The 20,227-nt window shown below is 44.7% G+C and overlaps 2 protein-coding genes across 2 annotated transcripts; one reads left to right on the top strand and one right to left on the bottom strand.

Annotated features, from left to right (window-relative positions):
* Positions 1-3,311: 3,311 nt before the first annotated feature.
* Positions 3,312-3,824, top strand: LOC138351185 (mucin-19-like). The gene has a single exon (XM_069302826.1). The coding sequence runs from the start codon at positions 3,312-3,314 to the stop codon at positions 3,822-3,824; it is 513 nt and encodes a 170-aa protein (XP_069158927.1).
* Positions 3,825-7,046: 3,222 nt separating this feature from the next.
* On the bottom strand, positions 7,047-8,898 carry LOC123764864 (uncharacterized). Its single transcript, XM_069302825.1, has 4 exons — positions 8,868-8,898; positions 8,458-8,698; positions 8,138-8,287; positions 7,047-7,677 (listed from the first exon to the last, which is right to left on the bottom strand). Exons 1-4 carry the CDS (start codon positions 8,896-8,898, stop codon positions 7,047-7,049), a joined length of 1,053 nt encoding a protein of 350 aa, XP_069158926.1.
* Positions 8,899-20,227: the final 11,329 nt, after the last annotated feature.

Raw genomic sequence — 20,227 nt, 5'->3', positions numbered from 1 at the left:
AGACTGTACCTCTCTCAACCAGTTTAAGATAAAAACTAAGCACTTTTTTTTTTTATTTATTTATTATTTTCTACCACAGACGTGGCCACACATTTACAATGCTAACCAGCATATATACATTTTCTTCTGTCCTCCATGGACAGGGTTAGAGAAGTGTTAAACATATAGTTCAAGGGTTTATTGAACACTCAACCAACCACAGAAGGTGATTCGGTGCTTTTAAAATGCTAAGCTAACCTACATACGTAAATACATAGATACACAGATTTACGTATGCCCTACATAAAGTGTTAGATGTGTCTTTTACATAGTGTCATTAATGTACATTCACAACGGTGAAATGTAATTCTGATCAGCTTCCATATATACTTTATACCCATACATATACATACACACACACACACACACACACACACATATACATACATATATACACACACACACATGCATTCACATACATTTGTCTCATTTACTCTGACAGGGTGAGGTAGCTGATAAAGAAACTAGTGTACAATTAAGCACTTAATCACTGAAGGTGATGAAGGTGCTTTTACAAGCTCAGGTTATATAGTTACATCATATATATACATTGTATGATTGATATATTACATGATCAATCTTGGATACAAGTCCAATATATCATCAAGTGTTCCAGTACTCATATAGTAACTACAGAGTTCAGCATACCTTACTAAGCACTACCTAATAAATTCCCTGTAACCTACCTTACCCCTATATTGTCAACCCATGTTTGTTATATTTTAAACAACGCTGTTTGTCGACCTAATTGTATTGTTGCTGTTTTTTCTGCCACGTTCCCCCCTTTTTTATTCTTATTTGTTCTCAACACATTTTATACTTTAATCTTAATTAGTATTAAGTTTTAGTCTTAAATGTTTTTCCTGCCCGAAACGCTTTGCGTAATAGTGCCTTTAGGCATTGTATGTACTAGCCCTATCTATAAAATTTTTGTATAACCTCTTGTATGTATGTACTTTACCTGAATAAACATTTGAATTTGAATTTAAATTTTAAATATTGGGCAGCGTCACTCATCCTGTGAGTGGACACACAGCCATAGTGACAGTATTGGGCAGCGTCACCCATCCTGTGAGTGAACACCACCATAGTGACAGTATTGGACAGCGCCACTCATCCTGTGAGTGGACACACAGCCATAGTGACAGTATTGGGCAGCGCCACTCATCCTATGAGTGGACACACAGCCATAGTGACAGTATTGGGCAGCGTCACCCATCCTGTGAGTGAACACCACCATAGTGACAGTATTGGACAGCGCCACTCATCTTGTGAGTGGACACACCGCCATAGTGACAGTATTGGGCAGCGCCACTCATCTTGTGAGTGGACACACCACCATAGTGACAGTAGTGGGCAGCGCCACTCATCTTGTGAGTGGACATACCGCCATAGTGACAGTATTGGGCAGCGCCACTCATCTTGTGAGTGGACACACCGCCATAGTGACAGTAGTGGGCAGCGCCACTCATCTTGTGAGTGGACATACCGCCATAGCAGCATGTACAACACTCCCCAATAGGAAGAAAACCCGCTGGGTTGTTCATCCTGTCACTTGTACCCAGACACAGCTGGGACTTGCTTAACTGTCTCAAGTGAACAGTTTCTCAAACAAGAAGATTAACATTTGTCAACCCCTAAAAACCTAAAATTATCTTGCGGGTCCAAAATTGGAAAATCTTTTAAAAAACAGTATCTATATTTGCAAATAATGTTTTTCTAACCTAAATATTTTTGGGTTTATTATTCTACACATATTTTTAATGTCTCTTAGATGTTCACATTCTCTCAGGTAGTGGTCAAGGCAGTGTCCGTCACTCTTATCACAGATTCTGCAATTCCGCTGCTCAACAGTTGTTTCCATTCCGAATCCCAATGGATACTTGTATCCACGGAGAAAGAATCATATAAGAATACATATGATAATCCGTCTTACATGTATCCATATAACACGGATTCGTGTTATTACTGATTCTCTCCCACGACCACCTCCTCTTCGGCCATAATGATTGGGATTTCCAGCTGCAACCATGTTGTACCATCGTACAGATTCACTGGTTTGTGCTTCTATCCTCCTTTCCTCAGTTACCTTGTCACGGTGATGTTGCCTGACAATACCTCTAATTTGTAGAAGAGTCTTGGGTATGAAGTATTCAATATGGTCTCCTTCGGTGCCTTCAGCAGCCAGCACATCTGCTCGTTCACTCCCACATATTCCAACATGGGAGGGGATCCACAGGAACTTGACGACTCTTCTCTGGTTGGTTAGTTCCCTCACAGCTTTCTTGATCTCAGCAACTATCGCAGGATTTTCTTCCCGATTTTCACTTAGGCTTTGTAACGCTGCTTTTGAATCAGTGCAGATCAGTGCGCCATTAGTGTTTCGTTCAAGGAATCTTAACGCCATAACAATGGCAGTTAGCTCCGCTTGCGTTGAAGAGGCATAGTTCTCAATACGCGCTTCTTCATTTCTGCGTTGAAAGGCATTATTCGTAATTACCGTGTATGCTGCACCAGCCTTGCCATTGACAGGATTAGTTTACCCATCAGTGTAGAGCTGATCTAATTGTTCAATTGTCATCATTTCTGCAACTCTGTTGTTGTTTTTCCAGATCAGATATGGTTTTGACGGTGAGGTGAGGTCTCCAAGGGTTTGGTGGGCTTTTTGTTGTTGTTCTGCAACTCCTACTTGTGCAACTTGCATTGGCCGGTGGATTGTGTTGATGCAAGGTGTTGCATGTAGGCGCCTACATATAAGGTGTTGCATGTAGGCGCCTACATATAAGGTGTTGCATGTAGGCGCCTACATATAAGGTGTTGCATGTAGGCGCAACATTGCACACCTCAACTATCATCTCAACAACGCTACAATAATACTGGCAGTAATAGTAATAATTCTAATATATTATTTATATAATATATAAAGGATTAGATTGTGGTGGTTACTTAATAGTTAAAGTGTTTCACTATTATATAAAGCCATTACTTACAGCGTCTTGAGCATAATGCTGAGGGGAGTAAGCTTACATTTGTGGAGTAATGCTTCACACTATTGGAATGGTAAGGTAATATATATATATATATATATATATATATATATATATATATATATATATATATATATATATATATTTATATTTATATATATATATATATATTAATGGTTATATAAATTTTAGGGAATTATATAAAGGTTTCAAAAGAGTGATGAAATTCACAGACTAACTCTAATACAGATGCAGCAGGTGGATAATGCAGAGGACTAAGTGGATATGATCCACCAGTCACAGAACGTTACACAACAAGTGGGAGCTGTTGTGAACGTTACACAACAAGTGGGAGCTGTTGTGAACGTTACACAACAAGTGGGAGCTGTTGTGAACGTTACACAACAAGTGGGAGCTGTTGTGAACGTTACACAACAAGTGGGAGCTGTTGTGAACGTTACACAACAAGTGGGAGCTGTTGTGAACGTTACACAACAAGTGGGAGCTGTTGTGAACGTTACACAACAAGTGGGAGCTGTTGTGAACGTTACACAACAAGTGGGAGCTGTTGTGAACGTTACACAACAAGTGGGAGCTGTTGTGAACGTTACACAACAAGTGGGAGCTGTTGTGAACGTTACACAACAAGTGGGAGCTGTTGTGAACGTTACACAACAAGTGGGAGCTGTTGTGAACGTTACACAACAAGTGGGAGATGCTGTGAACGTTACACAACAAGTGGGAGATGCTGTGAACAAAGCCAAGCAACTGCAAAGGAATAATCAATGGAACCTTTAACTTCAAGACAAAGAAAGTGGTTATTGAGTGGTTCGCCCACACCTGGAGGACGGCAGCCAGGCATGGAGACCTCACCTGTAAAAGGATATCTGGAAATTGTTCAACTCGGCGACCAAACATTCCAGAGTTAAGTCAACTCTCGTATTAGGGAGGGTTGAGGGCCACGAGGCTCACAACACTGCCCAACAGGCATGACACGACGGATCTCATTGAAACTTTAAATGCTGAACAATTTAGAGAATGTTGATCCAGACAGTTTTTTCCGAAGTTCAGATGTAACACAAACAAGGATCAACAGTTCCAAGTTCAACAAGCCACAGTGTTGGACTGAGAACGGGAAGTGTTTGTTCACCCAGTGTTATAATCCCAGGGAACAGCCTACCCGCAGAATCTCTAAATGCCAAGACAGTAATGTACTTAAAATTTATTTGCTAAATCTTTTAAGTGATAATGGGGAAACCTTTGTCAACACACCGGCTTCCTGTCCCCGTCGAAGCCTCTGGAGATGGTGGCCCTTTATACAGGGTGTTTCAGAAAATTTTATATAATTTCCTAAGATAATAACTCGACCAATCCTCGATGAAATTTTCTAATATTGTAACAGCGTGGGCAGAAACAACTAACACTTTTACGTTTAGTGTATTCACACGTATAGAAATGTAACTCACAGGAAAATAATTTTGTGTGCGTTAGAGTATGTTGGAACACATTCGAACATGACTGTGCATTCGTGAGAGAATTACCTAAAAACGCACCAATTTTAGTTTATTTATTATGCACCCCATACCCATCCTGTGGGCTGTAGTGGACCCCATACCAATCCTGTGGGGCGATAGTGGACCCCATACCCATCCTGTGGGCTGTAGTGGACCCCATACCCATCCTGTGGGCGGTAGTGGACCCCATACCCATCTTGTGGGCGGTAGTGGAAAGGGTTACAGAGGCACATAATGGGCTCAGGGACTGAACCCCACAATTCATTTAGCTAACCAAGTTATAATCTTGATGAACTAGTTAAAAAAAATCAATACACATCGTCACATCATCAATGGGTTCGAGATCGATCACAAGTACAGTTTCCAAATTAAGCAACTGACATATGTGGAGAACGAGTGTCACAATTGATATGTTTGTTCTGCACACCGCCCCCCATCCAGTGGGCAGCGGTGGATAGGTTACACCGCCCCCCATCCAGTGAGCAGCGGTGGATAGGTTACACCGCCTCCCATCCAGTGGGCAGCGGTGGATATGTTACACCGCCCCCCATCCAGTGAGCAGCGGTGGATAGGTTACACCGCCTCCCATCCAGTGGGCAGCGGTGGATATGTTACACCGCCCCCCATCCAGTGAGCAGCGGTGGATAGGTTACACCGCCTCCCATCCAGTGGGCAGCGGTGGATAGGTTACACCGCCCCCCATCCAGTGAGCAGCGGTGGATAGGTTACAATCACTTAGTTACTACCTACAGTTAGCAAACTGGGGATATTTGGCTAAAATTTCTGGTAGCAGATCATTTTGAAAGAAATATTTACACATCGTTGGAACATTGGTTATAGAATTATCTCTGAATTCACGTATCTTTTCGCACTCCATCACATAGTGACGGAGGGTGTGCGAATAATTTTGTTGACACAGTTTACATTTGGTCAGGTCTACATCAGCAGATAATGAGAATTCCCAGAGATACTTGTAACCGAGTCTAAGCCGAGCAGTAGTAACATCTAGAAGTCTGCTGATTTTATTGGATGAACCATAGATGTGTGGCTCCTCTTGCATGATAGTATGATGATAGATGGAATTACTGGTGTCAATTTCACTTTGCCTCAGATCTACAAGATCTTGTTGAAGTTCTCGGTGTATTGCTGCTCTCAGATTGCTCATTGACAATCCAAGGTTACACTCAACGGCTCCTTTAAAGGCAGATTCTTTGGCTAACTTATCAGCTCTATCATGCATTCGGAGGCCAACATGAGATGGAGACCACATGAAATGGACTCTGTTACCTTCATTAATAATTTTGTTGTATTTGTGTCTAGCTTCAGACACGAGCATGTTACAGTTGTGTCTTAAAGAGTTGAGAGCATTTAAGAATGATAAAGAGTCACAATTAATGTATCAAGGTTGGAGACTTGTACACATTTCAGTGCAAGGATCAAGGCAAATAGTTCAGTCTGAAGGGTAGAGGCCCAGTTGTTTATACGGACTCCCCACTCAAAGTACAAGCCATCGCCCATTGTCAGAACAACTGCACTTCCAGCTGCACCCGTGGGGCTGTGTAGGGAACCATCAGTGTATATGACATAAGAGAGAGAGAGAGAATGCTCTGTGGAGAGAGCACCAATATGGCTTACGGAGCCGGGCAGTATGGCTATATAAGTGACAAAGCCTCATCTGATCCCCAGTCACCAAACACAACCTTAAGAGACAAAGAAGAGTTTGAAATCTGTGAATACTGAGAACTTAATGAGTACTTGGTGAGGACGTGATCAACCAGGCTGTGACTCATACGTCAGGCTGCGAGCAGCCGCGTCCAACAGCCTGGTTGATCAGTCCAGCAACCAGGAGGCCTGGTCGACGACCGGGTCGCGGGGATGCTAAGCCCCGGAAGCACCACAAGGTAACCTCAAGGCAAGGTAAGGTAGGGACGACAGATCTCTTGCAGTCAGCCCTCTGACGCGGCCCAAGCGGCTCCGTCTTCTCTGGTACTCATGCGGGCACCACGTGACCAGCGGGGGGGTGGGGAGGGGGGAGCGGGGCCTGGCTCCACCCAAATACCATCACGTGCGTGGGGACCACAGGGCACCTGAGGGCACCTGAGGGCACCAGAGGGCACCACAGGGTATCTGAGGGCACCGTAGGGTACCAGAGGACACCTGAGGGCACTAGAGGGCACCTGAGAGCACCTGAGGGCACCTGAGGGCACCAGAGGGCACTAGAGGGTACCTGAGGGCACCTGAGGGTACCTGAGGGCACCTGAGGGCACCTGAGGGTACCTGAGGGCACCTGAGGGTACCTGAGGGCACCTGAGGGTACCTGAGGGCACCTGAGGGCACCAGAGGGCACTAGAGGGTACCTGAGGGCACTAGAAGGCACCTGAGGGCACTAGAGGGCACTAGAGGGTACCTGAGGGCACCTGAGGGCACCTGAGGGTACCTGAGGGCACCTGAGGGCACCAGAGGGCACTAGAGGGTACCTGAGGGCACTAGAGGGCACCTGAGGGCACTAGAGGGCACTAGAGGGTACCTGAGGGCACCTGAGGGCACCTGAGGGCACTAGAGGGCACCTGAGGGCACTAGAGGGCACCTGAGGGTACCAGAGGACACCTGAGGGCACCTGAGGGTACCTGAGGGCACCTGAGGGTACCTGAGGGTACCTGAGGGTACCTGAGGGCACTTGAGGGCACTTGAGGGTACCTGAGGGTACCTGAGGGCACCTGAGGGCACCTGAGGGTACCTGAGGGCACCTGAGGGTATCTGAGGGTACCTGAGGGTACCTGAGGGCACTTGAGGGCACCTGAGAGCACCAGACGGCACCTGAGGGCACTAGAGGGCACCTGAGGGCACCAGAGGACACCTGACACCACCTGAGGGCACCTGAGGGCACTAGAGGGCACCTGAGGGCACCAGAGGACACCTGAGGGCACCAGAGGACACCTGACACCACCTGAGGGCACTGGAGGGCACCTGAGGGCACTAGAGGGTACCTGAGGGTACCTGAGGGTACCTGAGGGCACTTGAGGGCACTTGAGGGTACCTGAGGGTACCTGAGGGCACCTGAGGGCACCTGAGGGTACCTGAGGGCACCTGAGGGTACCTGAGGGTACCTGAGGGCACCTGAGGGCACTAGAGGGCACCTGAGGGCACCAGAGGACACCTGAGGGCACCTGAGGGCACCTGAGAGCAGTAGAGGACACCTGAGGTCACTAGAGGGTACCCAAGGGCACTAGAGGGTACCTGAGGGCACCTGAGGGCACTAGAGGGCACCTGAGGGCACTAGAGGGCACCTGAGGGCACCTGAGGGCACTAGAGGGCACCTGAGGGCACCAGAGGGCACTAGAGGACACCTGGGGTCACTAGAGGGTACCCAAGGGCACTAGAGGGTACCTGAGGGCACCTGAGGGCACCTGAGGGCACTAGAGGGCACCTGAGGGCACCAGTGGGAACCTGAGGGCACCAGAGGGCACCTGAGGGCACCAGAGGACACCTGACACCACCTGAGGGCACTGGAGGGCACCTGAGGGCACTTGATGGCACCTGAGGGCACCTGAGGGCACCAGAGGGCACTAGAGGGTACCCAAGGGCACTTGAAGGTACCTGAGGGCACCTGAGGGCACTAGAGGGCACCTGAGGGCACCTGAGGGCACCAGACGGCACCTGAGGGCACTAGAGGGCACCTGAGGGCACCAGAGGACACCTGACACCACCTGAGGGCACCTGAGGGCACCTGAGGGCACTAGAGGGCACCTGAGGGCACCAGTGGACACCTTAGGGCAACAGAGGGCACCTGAGGGCACCAGAGGGCACCTGAAGGCACCAGAGAGCACCTGAGGGCACTTGAGGGTACCCGAGGGCACCAGACGACACCTGAGGGCACTTAAAGGCACCAGAGGGCACCAGAGGTCACTTGAGCGCACCAGAGGGCACCAGAGGGCACCAGAGGGAACCTGAGGGCACCAGAGGGCACCTGAGAGCACCAGAGAGCACCAGAGGGCACCTGAGGGCACTTGAAGGCACCAGAGGGCACCTGATGGCACTTGAGGTCACCAGAGGGCAGCAGAGGGTACCAGAGGGCACCAGAGGGCACCAGAGAGCACCTGAGGGCACCCGAGAACGCCCTGTATCTACTACCTACCTGTGACGACTCGAGAAAGAGACCTGGAAGTGGAGGTAACACCTCATCTATCTCCTGAGGCACATATAAATAGGATCCCGAGGGCAGCGTACTCTGGTGCTAACGACGGCAGCGTGCTCTACACTGGCAAAAGTTAGAACATCATTCAGAAACCTAGGAAAAGAGGTTTTAAGGGCGCTTTACACTGCCAACGTGAGACCAGCCTTAGAGTATGCAGCCCCATCATGGAGTCCCCACATGAAGAAAAACATAAAGAAACTGGAAAAGGTTCAGAAGTTTGCGACGAGGCTTGTCCCAGAGTTACGAGGATTGGGGTATGAAGAGCGCCTGAAGGAACTGTGCCTTACGACACTAGAAACTGGAAAAGGTTCATGAGTTTGCGACTGTTGGCAGCTCCTGTCTTGGTCGCACGAGACGAGTGTATTTATAATATTTTTTATATTTTGTTCTAATATTAATATTGTTTTCTTTATATGTATTTGAATTTGAAGGTTTGCCATGTCTTCTATGTTGTCTACTCTCATATAAATCCTGGTGTCATCTGCAGAGGATGATACAGTGCTGTAGTTTGTGTCCTTATCTATGTATGATATGAGGATGAGAGAATACTGGAGCAAGCACAGTACCCTGGGGGACTGAGTACTGGAGCATGCACAGCACCCTGGAGGACTGAGTACTGGAGCAAGCACAGTACCCTGGGGGACTGAGTACTGGAGCATGCACAGTACCCTGGAGGAATGAGTACTGGAGCAAGCACAGTACCCTGGAAGACTGAGTACTGGAGCAAGCACAGTACCCTGGAGGACTGAGTACTGGAGCAAGCACAGTACCCTGGAGGACTGAGTACTGGAGCAACCACAGTACCCTGGAGGACTGAGTACTGTGGCAAGCACAGTACCCTGGGGGACTGAGTACTGGAGCAAGCACAGTACCCTGGAGGACTGAGTACTAAAGCAAGCACAGTACCCTGGGGGACTGAGTACTGGAGCAAGCACAGTACCCTGGAGGACTGAATACTGGAGCAAGCACAGTACCCTGGGGGACTGAGTACTGGAGCAAGCACAGTACCCTGGAGGACTGAGTACTGGAGCAAGCACAGTACCCTGGAGGACTGAGTACTGGAGCAAGCACAGTACCCTGGAGGACTGAGTACTGGAGCAAGCACAGTACCCTGGGGGACTGAGTACTGGAGCAAGCACAGTACCCTGGAGGACTGAGTACTGGAGCAAGCACAGTACCCTAGGGGGCTGAGTACTGGAGCAAGCACAGTACCCTGGGGGACTGAGTACTGGAGCAAGCACAGTACCCTGGGGGACTGAGTACTGGAGCAAGTAAAGTACCCTGGAGGACTGAGTACTGGAGCAAGCACAGTACCCTGGAGGACTGAGTACTGGAGCAAGCACAGTACCCTGGTGGACTGAGTACTGGAGCAAGCACAGTACCCTGAGAGACTGAGTACTGGAGCAAGCACAGTACCCTGGGGACCGATTACTGGAGCAAGCACAGTACCCTGGAGGACTGAGTACTGGAGCAAGCACAGTACCCTGAGGGACTGTGTACTGGAGCAAGCACAGTACCCTGGAGGACTGAGTACTGGAACAAGCACAGTACCCTGGGTGACTGAGTACTGGAGCAAGCACAGTACCCTGGAGGACCGATTACTGGAGCAAGCACAGTACCCTGGAGGACTGAGTACTGGAGCAAGCATAGTACCCTGGAGGACTGAGTACTGGAGCAAGCACAGTACCCTGGAGGACTGAGTACTGGAGCAAGCACAGTACCCTAGGGGACTGAGTACTGGAGCAGGCACAGTACCCTGGGGGACTGAGTACTGGAACAGGAACAGTACCCTGTGGGACTGAGAACTAGAGCAAGCACAGTACCCTGTGGTACTGAGTACTGGAGCAAGCACAGTACCCTGGGGGACTGAGTACTGGAGCAAGCACAGTACCCTGGGGAACTGAGGACTGGAGCAAGCACAGTATCCTGGGGGATTGAGTACTGGAGCAAGCACAGTACCCTGGGGTACTGAGTACTGGAGCAAGCACAGTACTCTGTGGGACTGAGTACTAGAGCAAGCACAGTACCCTGTGGTACTGAGTACTGGAGCATGCACAGTACCGTGGGGGACTGAGTACTGGAGCAAGCACAGTACCCTGGGGGACTGAGTACTGGAGCAAGCACAGTACCCTGGGGGACTGAGTACTGGAGCAAGCACAGTACCCTGGGGGACTGAGTACTGGAGCAAGCACAGTACCCTGGGGGACTGAGTACTGAAGCATGCATAGTACCATCGGGGACTGAGTACTGGAGCAAGCACAGTGCTCTGGCGGACTGAGTACTGAGTATTGGCAAGCACAGTACCCTGGGGGACTGAGTATTGGAGCAAGCACAGTACCCTGGAGGACTGAGTACTGGAGCAAGCACAGTACCCTGTGGTACGGAGTACTGGAGCAAGCACTGTACCCTGGAGGACTGAGTACTGGAGCAAGCACAGTACCCTGGGGGACTGAGTACTGGAGCAAGCACAGTACCCTGCGGGACTGAGTACTAGAGCAAGCACAGTACCCTGGAGGGCTGAGTACTGGAGCAAGCACAGTACCCTGGGGGACTGAGTATTGGAGCAAGCACAGTACCCTGCGGGACTGAGTACTAGAGCAAGCACAGTACCCTGGAGGGCTGAGTACTGGAGCAAGCACAGTACCCTGGGGGACTGAGTACTGGAGCAAGCATAGTACCCTGGACGACTTAATACTGGAGCAAGCAGAGTACCCTGTGGGACTGAGTACTGGAGCAAGCACAGTTCCCTGGGGGACTGAGTACTGGAGCAAGCACAGTACCCTGGGGGACTGTCTACTGGAGTAAGCACAGTACCCTGGAGGACTGAGTAGTGAGTAGTGTAAAAGGAGACAAATCGTGAATTGATTTTCAGAAACGGTTGGGCACTTACATGCCGACTCGACCCCAGCGGGCCAAATCGTGAAAAAAACTTTTCAAGTGGTCGGGTCAGGACGTGCTGGCGCGCACCTGGCTGGCGGGGTGGGGTGGTCCATTCCCCCAGGAGTACCCAGGGCCCACCACCCAGGGTGTACCTGAGGAACTGGTGCCCTATCCTAATCTGTTTTTTCTCATGCTTTTAAGATGAGTCTAAGGCATCAAGAAGGGGGTCCCCTACTGATAAAAGGTACCGAGGATGAATGTTCAATAGATGAAAACCAAAAAATACACTGGTGAAAGGCATATAAACGTTTTTGGAGTATTTTAATGGCATGAGCAAAAATTCACGATTTGGCCTGGGGGTGTTACGAGAGTACTACGGTATCAATTTGGGGGCCCTTGCTTTTGAATGGATCAGAGGGTGAATGTTCAATAGATTCAAACCAAAAAACACAGTTGAAAGCGAATATAGAAGTTTTTTGAGTACTTTAATGATGCTATGACTGAATAGTACAGGGAGCCCTTGGCACAGCTCCATTTTCTGTAATGGTCAGAGGTGAGCGGTGAGAACGGGGCGCGATTTTTTGACCAATCAGGACCCGAGTAGAAAAATTCTCTTTCTGTCCCGGGGTCATGGGCCAATCAGGTGAAATTTTCCTTATTTGTCGCCAGGGGGTCACGTGATATGACGTCGGCAATAGGGACCCCCTACCTATGATTACCCCAGTGGGGTCAAGCATAGAAGGGGGGTCAAGATTCCTTACAAAGACCAAGTTGGATATATAGGTGTAGTAAGCCTTATCTTGAATTTGCATGATACTGTGGGGTACATTGACATGAAGGGCGAGTCATAGAACAGGATCTGCATGTGAGATGGGTCATATTAGGGTTTTAAAGAAGTTAAGATAGCTTTAAAGAGTCCTGTGTGCTTGATAGTGGGGAAATGTTCAGTCAATAATTCTCGTGTTTTGAATCTGAATGAGGGGTCCTAGTTTGCGTTCTAGTCGTAAAATGAGTTCCTTAGTATATTTGCTATGGAAAATGAGCTTTCAGTACTCTATATAATTTGAAATGAGGTCAAGAAAGACATGTTTATGTGCGAGAAGAGTCAGGTTGGAAACTGTTTATTCCAGTCATCCCCCCTTGGCTTTGCTCCATTTTCTGTAGCTAAAGTAAAGATTCCATTTTCTGTGGCATTCAGTTGATTACTGGTGGAAAAAGGCATGCTTGCATTTGTATGGTTCTAACCTGTTTATAGACTTTATAGATATATTTGTCGGACCTCAAATTACATTTTAATATGAAAAATAGCATCAAATGTATGTATATCTTTTGTAATAAACGTTACAAGCATTGACAATACCTGTGATATTTCATAGAATACGAAAAGAAGGCTAAATAGTGGGGCCTCAGCCATATTGTGTTGGGTTTGACACTCTTAAGTATACTATAAAGGAAAGTAATAGAGTGGATTAAGCAATTTAATATATACTAGGAATCTGTTCATATTCCATATTAAATTGCATTTTTTAACATCATAATAGTTTGCAGCTATTGTGGTGGGGGCCCAATAACTTCATGTAACGCATCGACTGGCACTATCTGTTGCTATGAAATGTTTTTTGAAATCATGTGTTAAAATTTAAAAGTCGACTCCATCAGTTGCCTTTTATGTCAGTGGTGCTAAGGTTTTCAGAAAATGTTACACCTCCACCTTTCAAAAAGTGAAAAGATGAATTCATTTTGGCATTACTGTCATTACTTTGGAAGTTTTTTAATGATAGCACATGCTTAAACAAACTCGCTTGCAAAAACAAACTCATTTTTTTTTGTTCAACTTACACAAATAAACCCAGGGCTTTCACATTCACGCAAAATACTTAGTCCCCCCCTAAACTTAAAACAGTTGCACAATCTTACTTAAACACATTGCTAAACTCTTATACACAAACAAAAACTCAATTTTTAACTTACACAAATAAACACGGGCTTTGCACATTCACACAAAAAAAATGCTTAGTCCCTCCTAGACTTGAACACTCACAATCTTAATTGCCAAAGCCTTCCAAACCTGCACTGGGTCGTTAGTCATACATAGAATCAGCAAGAGCCCACCCCAGTTGCTCACACAGGCAATAGACATGTTTTTCGCCCAACTGTATTTATTTAAAATAATACGTCAGATAGAAAGAGTTTCGCATTGCTATTATATTTACCTTATAAAGCCTCTCTATAAAAATGATATGCCACTGCATATTATGATTGTTTTATAATAAATATTGCATAAATACTTACACGATTTCATAAACAAAAAAAAAAATTAATGAGCCATGTTTGGAAGGCATTATCATTACAATAAATACAAATTTTTAAAACTAACTAAAAGTATATATCTCGTAGAGGAAAATTTATTCTTCAGGATATATATTATTGATTAAGAGTTTCATTCTGTATAAAAAAAAGTTGTCAATATTTTCAAAACTCTGGCCACAAATTTTTTTTAAAGGTTTTCCAAGGGAGTAAATCTTACTTCCTCTCTTTCTCCCAAATGTTTCCTCATTTTCACAGGAGCAGAGCAACCTTTGTGCAGGTTCAGTTCCCAAACGTCCGAGCTAATGGACATTACAAATTTCACTAAATGATGCAGTATCTTAGCTGTCTCTCTAATTATAAAGGTGTTAATCTTTTTTTTAACCTTTGAGTGCTAGGTCTCAAAAAGGTTCTTTACCTCAGAAAGAGAGAGAGAGAGATTCTATTTTTGTCCATATTCGAGCGGAATGTTGAACAACCTTCGTGCGGGTCCTGGTTCAGTTCCCCAACGTCCGAGATATTGGACATAACAAATTTCACTAAATGATTCATTATCTTAGCAGCCTCTCTAATTATAAAGATGTTAATCTTTTTTATAACCTTTGAGTGCTAGTTCTCAAAAGGTTCTTTACCTCAGAAAGAGAGAGAGATTCTATTTTTTTGTCCATATTCGAGCGGAATGTTGAGCAACCTTTGTGCAGGACCCGGTTCAGTTCCCCAACGTCCGAGCTATTGCACATAGCAAATTTCTCTAAATGAGGCAGTATCTCGTCCCCACCCCCTGGACCAACGATTTTAGGGCAGTAAATAAGCAATTGCAATCCATCCAGACGGCGACCTATCAGTGACTGTGGAAAGAATGTGTGTTCTTAGGACCATTATGACCTCTTCGCGCATTTTCATTCCCTCACACATTTGAGTATTTGTTTTCCACATCAAGAATTTTGTCAAAAAAAAATCGTTCAAGGAAATACGAGCTTATTTATTCCAACTTATAGATAAAAAACAAAAAATAAACTGGCGACCCCTGGCAGCAAGTTCAGGTGGTCTCGGCCTATATCTGGCTGGGGGGTGTGGGGTTCTTAGTGAGAGATCATACGACCAAGCTGTGATGGAGACCATAAATGGTATGCATAAACCCTAATACTTTACAGGACTTGTCATGGTCTGTGCCGCATTGATGATTCGTTCCAAGTAGTTAAAAGTTAAATCTAAAGAAATCCAATAACGTTCAACGATTTTTTTTCTCTCTCTCTCTATGGGTGTATGCAATTAATTTTTTCTGTTATATCTTTTATCAGAGCTCGGCCATCAGGCTGTAGATGTTGAGGAAAAGAGGAAGATGCAATGCAGGGAATCGCCCCTGGTATTTATTTCACGAGGTCATTGCGTCGTGGAGTATGAGGAATTGCCCAAGTTCATCTCACGCGTCAAGGCTTTGGCGGCAATTGAAAAGCAGTATGAAGGCGCAGATTTAGAAGACTCACATGTTCAAAGACAGAAAACCAAAAAAAATAACGCCGTTGAGACTGTATATGGCGGTTTTTGTGACAAAACAGAAATAAGACTACCTGTCGAAATAGGAATAGGCTTGATTAAAGTGGCGTATAATGGAATACCCAACTTTATCGAGTGGGTGCAAGCCCAAGGTGAAATAGAAAAACAGTTTGCGGGGATTGGTTTTAAACAGCGTGAAAACTGGTTTATTTATCATGACAAAGTTCGAGCGCAGAATGCATTTAGAGAAATTTTCTTTGGGGATTATGGGGATTATTGTTCCACCTCCGAAGCTGAGGAAATTGCGCCAGAGGATGAGGTTTATTGGAGGGAAAATTTGCATCCCGTCATTAAGGCAGATCTAGATAGAGCTCCACCCACAAGATAACTCTTAGGAACTAATGATGCAAAGGGTTACAGGAACAATGTGCGGGTGGCCTGATGGGGGGTGGGTTATCCCCAAATCCCGAGACTTTGTCCCCCAACCCAGACTCTGTTCAACCAGAACATTATTGTGTTTGTATATATGTGTTTTTTACCTAAATAAAAAAAATTCATGTATCATTATTATTATTATTATTGCACACTCCCCTTGAAGATGAAATATGTTAAAAAAAAAAATGTCAGGCAGTATTTGCTAGAGTACTTGTCATGGGGGTGAATAAGTGATGAGGTCTCTCTCTTATTTTTAAAAACTACTTTAACAGATAAAAAAAAAAACTTGACATATATACAATTTTTTATTTTATTATGAGTACATATACAAAAAAAACAAGTACTTTTTTATTATTCGTCGTTAGTGTAATAAGATCTAAGGTTCCTCCTTTTACTTGATGGTCTTTTCACTACTTGTGGCGGTACTTGACCTTTCCCTGCTCCATCTTGTTTAGGACGCACCAGCACAAATTCTTTTTTGCATTTTTTCATTACATGGGCCAAATGAGCCAGTGTAGGGTAGTAAGATGCCAGCCATTCTTCTTCTTCACCCGCTCTAGACCAACCCACCCCAGAATTGCAGCCTATACCAAATGGCATAACTATCCGTTTGATAGAATTATTACTCTTGGCTTCGCTCATAATGCGACTCACGGCCTTTTTAAAACACCATCGTCTGTTGATAGTTGTATCTCTCCGCAATCCCGCTACTGAATCAATATCTTTACTGTGCTTAATATGAAATTGGTTAATGTCATTATTTTCAATAGACGCACCTACACTATATTGACATATGAGGGCTATGAGATAAGGCTGCACATTAGGTTTTGGTGGCGGGGAGAGGATTATATTTCCTGGAGTGTCACGATCCGTAACTACAGCACAAAGCGTTTCAGGACATATTTTCTTTTCAACCACCCCATAAGGATATTTTTCCCACAGCTGTTGGGAGTAACCATTAGAAAACTGGTGTAGGGCAGGAAGATCATAGACAATACAGTCCCCGGGTTTAAATATATCATCGTTGGGGAAATCCACTTTAATAATAGAATCTTTGAGTCGCCGTAATTTGACTCGCATGTAGTTGGAACACATCTCGAAGCGATTAAAAAGGTTTTTTAACATAACCCTCGTCTTATATACACCTTGTCACATAGAGTTGTTAGAGGCTTTTATAATATGTAATTCATAGTTTTTCTTTTTGTACAGAGAAATTAGGAAACAAAAAATAAATAAATGAAATACAGGTCAACATTTTGTGTGTGTGTGTGTGTGTGTGTAGAGAAATTAGGAAAAGTAAATAAAAATACAGGTTAACATTTGTTTTTTTGTGGTGTGGTTTAATTTGTATGAAATATTACAATATAGATTCTACAGCTTTTCTAATCTCATCTTCATTATATTCCATTTCCATTTTCTCTTTGTCTTCATTGTCGTCGTCTTCCACAATAGTGAGCACTTCATCACCTACAGTAACAGACATGGCGCCGGTAGATGGATCATCTTCCACAGCAACGCTCGTGGTATCTTCCACGACAGCTGACCCGTCTTCTCTCACGTCAGCGGCAGGTCCGACAGTAGAAACAGAGTCTTTATCATTCGTAGAAACAGGTGGAATGGCCATACGTGGAATCTTGTGTCTAAAGATGCCATGGGTTGGATAGCGAGTTGGCGTGTCATTATTTACAGGACATATCATTAAAGTGTCTATACCACGTTCTTGCAGTTTCTGAGCTAATTTGCACATCACAGGGAAATATTTAGTCTCCCATATTTTGCGTTCGCCACTTGTGAGATACTGCCCGCAAGCCTTGCCCAACCAATATGGGAAAATTATCCTTCCCACTTGTCCTCTTCGGCTTCTCTGAAGAATATGTTCAATGGCTTTTCGCAGAGCTTTGTCAAACCAACGCCATCTTTGGTATTCAGTATCATTTTTCAGGCCGTCATAAAAATGCTCATCCAAACTCCATGCTTCGTGCCTGGGCTTTTTGTAAGAAGATGGCGTCGCTGGACCGTTGGTAAACTGGGTGATTAATCCAATAAGGTGCGGTAAAACAGCATAACTTTCATAGGGGTCGTCATCCATCCTATTGCAGAATTCGGGTGCTTCGCCAACAAATATGAGGCCGGGGATATCTCTATCAGTTCTAACAGCACGATTTTTGTACGGCAGGTTTTTCCGATGCAATTGAGCATAGGTGTATCGTTCCCATAAAGTGTGCACCATTTTGCTCAACTGCGCGCTTGTTGCATCCAAATCATAGAGCAGACAATCACGATTGTTATAGATGGGCAAAGAGGCAAAGTCGCCAATCAGGGAGGGGAGCTCCATAGTGCTGGCTTGTGAGGTAGTGACTCGGAAGGGGGTCTATATACACTTTTCACGCCGGCGCGGGGGACAACTGCGCATCGTAGAGTTGCCAGGGACATTTTTTTTTTCCTTGGAGCTCTGGTCATTACGCACTAATATAACATTAACATCGTAATGTTTTAAGTTTTCATACAGATCTTCGATAATTGGAAGATATGTTTCCTCCCAAACTTCATCTCTTTGAACGCAGGTGCGACCAATACCCACAGGTAATACAACTCGTGCGATTTCCGGAGAAGACTTGATGAATCTCGTTATGGCTTCTATAGCCTTTTTGAAATAGATGAGGCGATTTTGCGTTGTATCTTCTTTTAATCCGGCGAGCATATCACGATCTTTGGATTTTTCTATATGCGACTTGGCGATCTCATTGTTCTCTACAGGCGCCCCTATGCCATATTGCACTGCAGCAGCAATAATGCAGGGGAGATTTTCAGCTCGACGATTGGAGATATGAATTGAACCGGGAATTGGGTGATCATGGGGAACACATCTCTTGAGATTATACAAAGGCCTGCGTTCACCATAGGCGCTTGCGTGTTTGTATTTCACTGATATGTCCTTCACCATCTTGTACGGAACGCAAGATATGCAGTTTACAGGATACACAATGCAAGTTTCATTATTGCAAAATTCTTCGTCGGTTAAATATCCGGTGTGCGTTTCCAGCCACGTCTCCATTTTTCTTTTTTTTTACTTTCCCTTATGTTTTGGATAAAGCCTAGTCAACCGCCCTGTGTCAACCCTGCGAATATTCGTCGTGGGGGCTTTGCGCCCTTATATCTCCATCCCTGCTAGTGCGTGTAAAAGTTACCACGTACTGAGCAAATATTTATATTATTATTATAAGGGCCTCGACCAACAAGAAGCCCATAGGAACATTTTTTTTTTCACTGACTTAATTAGTATAAAAAAACACCTCAAATAGCGCAATATGTATCTCAAAATATCTTGCCATAAAATATCAATATACGTCAGCTTAATACCCAAACACTGGCAACCTTTTTTTTTCAGAAGCAGAAAAGGTCAAACACAGTGCGACATGTTACTATTTTTTTTAATGCACCCCCCCCCCCATGAAAAAACCATAGTCAGACCATATTCCCTTAATGAAATATATATATATATATATGTCGTACCTAGTAGCCAGAACGCACTTCTCTGCCTACTATGCAAGGCCCGATTTGCCTAATAGGCCAAGTTTTTATGAATTAATTGTTTTTCGACTACCTAACCTACCTAACCTAACCTAACTTTTTCGGCTACCTAACCTAACCTAACATATATAGATAGGTTAGGTTAGGTTAGGTAAGGTTGGTTAGGTTCGGTCATATATCTACGTTAATTTTAACTCCAATAAAAAAAATTGACGTCATACATAATGAAATGGGTAGCATTATCATTTCAAAAGAAAAAAAATAAGAGAAAATATATGAATTCAGGAAAGCTTGGCTTATTAGGCAAATCAGGCCTTGCATAGCTGGCTGAGTATGACGTTCTGGCTACTAGGTACAACATATATATATATATATATATATATATATATATATATATATATATATATATATATATATATATATATATATATATATATATATATATACATATCATGGTTCCCCAATGTCATGGAGGCCACATCATTATTGGAAGGTTTGTGATTCAGATTCAGATGTTTATTCAGGTAAGGTATATACATACAAGTGATGTTACATTAATGGATTGATATATAGATAGAGCTAGTACATACAATGCCTAAAGCCACTATTACGCAATGCGTTTCGGGCAATAACTTACAATAACAATAACTATTTCGGGTGATAACTTATTGACATTAGGGATACCTTATGTAGTTAATGACATTTCTCGATAATTATCACAAAAAATAAGTACTTGGTCACCTTTCCTAGACTACCAACTGCCATCTTTTTTTTTTTTAATTCACTGCATTATGCAACATGATTTAGCACATTTGCGAGTCATTTTTTCCTTTCCCTGTTTC

Source organism: Procambarus clarkii, chromosome 48 (assembly GCF_040958095.1).
Source record: "Procambarus clarkii isolate CNS0578487 chromosome 48, FALCON_Pclarkii_2.0, whole genome shotgun sequence".
Classification (NCBI taxonomy): Eukaryota; Metazoa; Arthropoda; class Malacostraca; order Decapoda; family Cambaridae; genus Procambarus; species Procambarus clarkii.
The sequence above is the reverse complement of the archived record's forward strand: the minus strand, read 5'-3'. Positions and strand labels throughout refer to the sequence as shown.

Bases quoted from the DNA above. Each gene is read 5' to 3' on its own strand.
- LOC138351185 (XM_069302826.1), top strand. From the start codon at position 3,312: ATGATCCACCAGTCACAGAACGTTACACAACAAGTGGGAGCTGTTGTG.
- LOC123764864 (XM_069302825.1), bottom strand. From the start codon at position 8,898: ATGGGGCTGCATACTCTAAGGCTGGTCTCAC. The intron at 8,699-8,867 runs GTTGGCAGTGTA...CTCCACTTCCAG, and splicing joins TACTCTAAGGCTGGTCTCAC to GTCTCTTTCTCGAGTCGTCA. The intron at 7,678-8,137 runs GTACCTTCAAGT...TGGTGCCCTCAG, and splicing joins GTGCCCTCAGGTGCCCTCAG to GTGCCCTCTAGTGCCCTCAG.